This window comes from Elephantulus edwardii, unplaced genomic scaffold (assembly GCF_000299155.1).
Source record: "Elephantulus edwardii isolate Elephantulus edwardi_28Jun2011 unplaced genomic scaffold, EleEdw1.0 scaffold00220, whole genome shotgun sequence".
NCBI classification, from domain to species: domain Eukaryota; kingdom Metazoa; phylum Chordata; class Mammalia; order Macroscelidea; family Macroscelididae; genus Elephantulus; species Elephantulus edwardii.
In genome coordinates, this window is record NW_006399970.1 from 1,439,626 (window position 1) to 1,446,811 (window position 7,186).

At 38.4% G+C, this 7,186-nt stretch overlaps 1 protein-coding gene and 1 pseudogene across 1 annotated transcript in view; one reads left to right on the forward strand and one right to left on the reverse strand.

The window, feature by feature from the left end:
- Window positions 1–7,186, reverse strand: part of TMEM165 (transmembrane protein 165) — a 52,535-nt gene that overhangs the window by 23,051 nt on the left and 22,298 nt on the right. Inside the window, exon 3 of the mRNA XM_006898098.1 lies at window positions 6,796–7,021. Within this exon, the coding sequence (XP_006898160.1) occupies window positions 6,796–7,021 (226 nt within the window). The remainder of the gene's footprint in view (window positions 1–6,795; window positions 7,022–7,186) is intronic.
- On the forward strand, window positions 1,580–2,566 carry LOC102854761 (annotated as a pseudogene).

Genomic DNA, 7,186 nt, shown 5'->3' on the forward strand with positions numbered 1-7,186 from the left:
TTTTTTTATTTCCATTCATTCATTATTGCACTTTTCTACTCTCCGAACCCTCCCCCCAGTATACTACCCTCTTGGAAAAGTAAAAGAAAAATTCTTTCACTGTTTTACAATCCTTCCCCTCAGGTCCACTCCACTATGCAGCTTTCGCTCTGGACTCCTGTCATGACAAAAATACCTAATAATTTTCCCTCTTAAACAGTTTTCTCCCTCATCTATTTCAATGCAGTATACATTATTTATCCCATCTTCTTCAGTCTCCCCTCACCCCCGATGTCAGTCCTGTTTTACAACAGTGGCATGTGCAGTATTTGTCCTTTTGTGACTGAAGTATTTCACTCAGCATAATGTCCCCCAGTGTTACCCATTTTGAATAATAGTGCATGAGTTCCTTGTTTTTCAATGCAGCAAGCATAGTATTCCATTGTGTGAATATAACAAAAGCTTTTGAGAAGTCATCAAAAATACAACTACTGGTTCTCTCTATGCAGAACAAAAAAAGCAGAGGAAAAGGCAAAAATAAATTAGTTCAAAGGAAAATGATGCACAAGAACTTCAACCTTCAGGACCTTAAAGTCAAAAGAACTATATGGTACCCAGCTACAAGTACTGACCACTCTACAGGGACCAGATTTCCTGAATCCAGTGGGGGGAAATGTGAGAGAAAACTCAAAAACAGTTAATGTGGCCATTAACTGGTTTACTCGTCAAAGACTGGTAGAACCGCTGAGACTCGGGCCCTTCTTCAGCCTTTGAACCTGAAAAACATTCAATCTCTTGGCTCAACTATCAGCCAAACACCAGACAGGCCTGCTTAGAGGGGAACAGTATATCATTCATTCTTTAGATCAACCAACTGTGTAAATACAAAAGAGCAGTGCTTGCCTAAGAGCAAAGCCTACACCGGAAGACCTACAAGAGAATAATCAATCAAAATGAGAATTTCCAGTAAGTGTGAAATTATATGGTGGTGGTGTTAGGTGTCTTGTATGACTAATAGAGACCCTATGAACAACAGATCCGAACCTTGTCCTATCCTGTGCCATCCTCATCATCTCTGACATTCTTGAGCCCATTGCTGCAGTCACAAGTGTCAAGCCATCTAATTGAAAGTCTTCCTCTCTTACATGAACTCTCTACCTTTCCAAACATGATGTCGATCTCCAAGGACTAGTCACCTCCTAACAACATGACTGAAGTATGTGAGACACAGCTTAGGCATCTTTGCCTCTGCATAGCGCTTTGGCTACACTTTCTCCAAGATATATCAATTTGGTTTCTTTGCAATTCATGGGATAGTCTGTACTCTCTCCAACACCACATTTCAAAGGCACTGATTCTTCATCTACCACATTTTGTCCTTTTCCAGCTCTCAGATGCACAGCAAGTAATTGAAAAGACCATGATCTGAATGAGGCCTGCCTTAGTCTTCAAATTGACATCACTGTTCTTTAATAATCTGGTGAGATCCCTGACAACAGACTTTGAGCTGTGGTATTAGAGAAGAGTACTGACTGTCCCATAGACATATATTTTCACAGTCCTTGCTAAATCCTACCCTAGTCTTCAGAAACATCGAATGATGTCATCTGAAATGTTACCAGACTTTATTGAGTTTTAATGTTTAAAGAAAGCAAATCTTAGATGAAATAAAGAAGAGAGTCAGAAGCCAGAATCAAGTAAAGCATGTGAAACCATATCCAAGGGGCAGATAAAGAAACTAATAAAACAAAAACAATGGGAAGAACAATGAGAGCTCCGCAAACAAAAGCAAAAAGAAAAACATAAGAGAAAAAAGAGCGGCAAAATCAACTGGAATCAAACTCTGATGGAAATGACAGAAAATGTATTCGAAGACATGTTGTTCACAGCACACTATGCCTTGTTATTACTGACTGTAGCTTTGATGACTTGGTGGTATTAAAGGACATTAAGAAACTTCATAAGCAGATTCAATAATGTATGCAGAAAACCAACATGCTTGATATCCTTACAGTTTTCTTTGACAAGTGACAGAGGGCAGCTGAAAAAAAAACATGGACGAAAATGACAAAGGAGGGTCAACTGGAAGGATAATCCACATCAAGCCAGAACACGACAGTGATCTCATAAAGACAGACAACTTGATTTATCTTACATGAGATTCACCCTATGTCTTAAAGGAATGAGATGAATCAAAGGCCTATGTGATCACAAGGGACTCACACATAAACAAGGACCCAACTCTGGAATTGAACATGCAGCTCCCTCTTGGAAATTTTGTGAAGATGAACAGTCGAAAAGTTCTGGCAGTTAATCATGTGTTTGAGATTATTCTGGAATACCTGCAAATAAGAGACTGACAAGAGGCATTTTTTACTATTTTAACCCAGCATAAAGGAGCTGCTCCCACCCAGAAAGGCTGTAAAGATTCTTCACTTGACAAGAAACATGCCAGTGTGAAAGGTGAACAGACAGTGATTCCAGTGAGGAGGAAAATAGCAGAAATGAAACTAACTTCAATACATGAAGAAGAAAAGTAGGAAAAAGAAAATAACACTAATCTACAGTGAACTCTGTACCACACTAATGTAATTGGTTTTCTTTTAGCAGAAGTTGCAATTCCAAGTTGACTATTCCAAATAGGAAAAAAGTGAATTTTTCTTCTTATGTCCAATATAAATTTTTTTTCTTTTTTTTTTTTTCTTAATTTAGGTTGTTTATTTTTCATTTCAATGAACATCTACAGAGATTTTGGGATTCCATTCATTCATTGTTGCACCCTTCTCCCCGCACAAACCCCTCCCCCCTCCCAGAATTTTTTTTTTAAATAAAACAGTGAAAAGTCCTTTAAACTCTATAGGAAAATGTTTACTAAGAAAGCTGAAATACAAAAAAAAAAGTTCATGGTTGGAGTCACTGTTGCAGATGTCAATTCATGTCAATGAAGATCTTTATCTTTTTCACTGATCCTCCACCTTTCCAACTATGATGTCCCTTTCAAAGAACTGGCCCCTCCGGACAATATGCCCAAAGCACGTGTGACAAAGTCTCAAAATCTGTGCTTCTAAGAAGCACTCCAGCTGCTTTTCATTCAAAACAGATCTGGCCAACGATGATGTATATTCAATACTTCAGCAATACCAAAATTCAAAGACAATGATTCTTCTTTGGTCTTCTTTATTCATTGTCCAACTCTCACAGGCAATTACATTGTGAAGAGGTATTATCATTAATGTTATAAAACAAATTGTTGATGAAAGATTGTATAGAAAACCAATTTGTTTTGTCAAAATTCACTCAAATCCAAAAATTAAAAAATGGATAAAGTATACTTTCCCTGGGTGGAAAAAAATAAAAGCAGAAGTGAGGTAAGTCCTAAGACAGTATCAGCAGCTAGAGGAAGGTAAAGCAATTATTAGGGCAAAAGCACCTTAAGAGATACATACAGCTGAGGGGGGAAAAAGATGGAATACACAGACCAAGAAGGGAAGACTGACAGAACCGGACTGCAAGAAAGGGACAGGACACAGAATTCCAGTTATTCTCAGAAACTGGAAGTTCTAAAACACCACATTCACCATTAAGTCAATTGTGACTCACAGAGACCCTGCCAGACAGAGGAGAAGTGTGCATAGGATTTTCACGCTGGTAATCTCCATGGGAATAAGCCCTCCACATCCTCTTCCTATGGCTGCAGTGTTGAACAACCTACTTTTAGTTAGGGTAAATCTGGTAGCATAGTAGGTAGGGAGTGTGCTCTCTACTTGTGGTAATTACAGTCTCCGAAAACTGACTTGAGGGTCAGCTCTGAGTTGGGTCCAACTCAACAGCAATGAGTTTGACGCTGACTTTTTGGTTAACAGCTGAACACTTTACCACAGAGACAGTGGAACTCTACATGTGGAAGTTATAGCACATGCCCTGAGAGAATTCAAACTCGTTACATGTACATGACCACACCATCTGCAACTTTTTCCATTTTCTATAGTTAGAGCATAGAATCAAGATTTACTTTTGAGAAAATAGTTATTTTAATGTTTAAACTTCGATCATATTTCATAGTTATCATTAAAATTCTATTTTTAAAATAATTTAAGCATTAACAAACACCTAACTTCTCAGAAACTGAAGTAATTTAAGAAATTCGTTGCATACTGTTAATCAAAGACATGGTGAGGGAATTCAAGTGAATGACTCATCTTCAACATAATGTCTCATTTAATGCACATCCAATCAGGAGTTACACAGGCTTTATCATCTACCTTTATTTACACATGAGGAAACTGAAGCTCAGTCATTAATTGATTTGTCATTAGGTTAATAATGTCACTGGATGGTATTATAAACAATTAACATGGTGGCTGCGACCCAAATGCTAGAGGTTTGAGCCTCAAAAAAAAGCTTAAAGATTTATCTCCAAAAAACTACATTAGCCACTGAAAACACTATAGACAACTTCCACCAACACACATGGGATCATTATAAGTCAGAATTTGGTTTTTGTTTTTACAAATTTTAGAACACAATGTTCTTTCTTTCTTAAGTTTATTCTTTGTTTGCAAGTTTATAAATATGGTTTTTCTAAACAACTGGACAGCATCAACAGAGGAATGTCTATCTGTGTTTCATTGACTATGCAAAGGCATTTGACTGTGTGAATCACAACTGTGGATGACTCTGAGAACAAATGTTCTGCAATTCGCTTTCTTCTCAAAGTCAGCCACAGTTGTGATCCACACAGTCAAATGACTTTGCATAGTCATTCCTCTGGTATTCTCTGCTTTCAGCCAAGATCCATCTGATATTAGCTATAATATCGTCAGTACCACTTCTAAACCAAGCTTGCATTTCAGACAGTTCTCTGTTGATGCTAATATCAGATGCATAAGCACAATCAAATGTTCTGCAATTCTCTTTCTTCTTAGAGTCAGCCACAGTTGTGATCCACACCGTCAAATGCCTTTGCATAGTCAATGAAACACAGATAGACATTCCTCTGGTACTCTCTGCTTTCAGCCAAGATCTATCTGATTAGCTATAATATCGTCAGTACCACAGCCTGTTCTAACCCAAGCAAGAAAGAAAGAACACTGTGTTCTAAAATTTATAAAAACAGAATTCTGTTGTAAGGAGAGACAGGTCCTTGGAGAGGGACATCATGCTGGGTAGGGTAGAGGGACAGCGCAGGAGGGGAAGACCCTCTATGAGGTGGATTGATTCAGTGATGGGGTAATCGGGATGGGTGTGTCAGAGGCAATGCGATTCTACAGGACAGAGCAGGGTTTAGGGCTGTTGTACACAGTACAAGTGCAACAATGAATGAATGGAAATCCAAAGTCTCTGTAAATTTTCATTAAAATTAATAATAAATTAAAAAAAAAAAGAATTGGAGGTAGACTCCTCAACAATCTGTGTTATGCAGATAACACAACCCTGCTTGCTGAGACTAAGGAGGACCTGAAGCACTTGCTGCAGAAGGTCAAGGACTGCAGCCTTAAATATGAAGCTCAACATCAAGAAAACAAAGATTCTCACCACTGAGCCAACTGGCAGCATCATGATAGATGGTGAAGAGATCAAGATTGTTAACAGCTTTAGTTTGCTTGGCTCTCTTGGTACCAGAAGCCAGGAAATAAAAAGATGAATTGCACTGGGAAAGTCAGATGTCAGAGACCTCCCCAAAGTACTAAAGGGCAATGATGTCACTCTGGAGACTAAGGTGTGCCTGATCCAGGCCATGATGTTTGTAATTACTTGCTATGCATCAGAAAGCTGGACAATGACTAGGGATGATAGAAAAAGAATTGATGCCTTTGAACTGTGGTACTGGAGAAAAGTGTTGAATATACCATGGACTTCTAGGAGAACAAACAACTTCGTCCTAGAGAGGATGAGATCAGGCTGCTCCTTGGAAGCGAGGATTCTGAAGCTTCCTCTGACATATTTTGGACATGTTGCAAGACGGGACCAGTCCTTGGAGGGGGTCATCATGCTTGAAACGTGGAGGGAACCACCAGAGAGGAAGACTCTTGATGAAATGGACTTGTTCAGGGACTGGATTAATGGGGTGGTAGGTATGTCAGAGACAATAAGATTGGCACAGGTTAGGGTAGGGTTTAGGGCTGTTGAATATAAGATTGCTATGAGTCACAAAACAACAACAAAAATTTTAAAATAATAATTCCTATTATTTATCTTTCCTTTCTTATTCTTTTATAATGATTTTCCACATAATATTGCTTTTTCATTCAATCATTCATCACTAACATGTTGCTTTATAACATTAGTTACCACTGATATTTTGTTTTTTTCACATAATGTAAAATAAAATGGTAACTCAAACAGGGATTCTTGACTAAAAACATTTCATTCCTTTACCACTGCCATAAGAGAAGCTTATAAAACACAGTGAGCGGAAAGTAACTCCTCCATTATTGATTACCTCCCAATGTCCTTTATTTTCTTTTAGCAGGAAAATACTTAATTCTCTGTGGTTGCTTGAGTCCTATTTGTAAGACTGCAAGAGATAAATAACCTTATTTAGATGGATAAGGAAAAAAGCAAATACAAAGCAAAAGCCTGGATAAAAAGTTGGTAAATAAATGAGGAATGTGCATTTTGACTGCAAAGAACTGGCTAATTACATACAGTAAGCGTACCATATGGTCTTTAGGAATATATGTACTAAAACTATTTTCTGTTTATTAAATTCTGGAACTTGAACAAAATTCCCAAACAGCAAGTTGAGTCTGTGACTCAGCACCCTGTTTCCCCCACAATTCAGTCACACGTTAGGGGGAAAGCCAGCACACTCACCTGATAAACACGTCATTAGGCCTAAGGCAAGCATGGCCCCTGCCAACACTGTCAGCCGGTTATACCGCATGGCCATGATGGCGGCGATGAAGAACGTCTTGTCCCCCAACTCAGAAACAATGATCACTGATATAGCAGCCACAAATGCATGGACAAATCCCAGATCTGTGGAGGTGGCTGAATCTTCATTATTTGTGTGAACTGGAGCTGCTGGTGTGATTCCTTTCTAGAATTTGGGGGGGAAAAAATCACCTGTTATCTTTTTTAAAATTATCATTTGAAAACCTCTTATTTTACATATGACGAAAGCCCACTTTTTCTCCATCATGGTTGTTGTTGCTGTTGTTATGTGCCGTCAAGTCACTTGCAACTCATAGCAACCCTATGTACA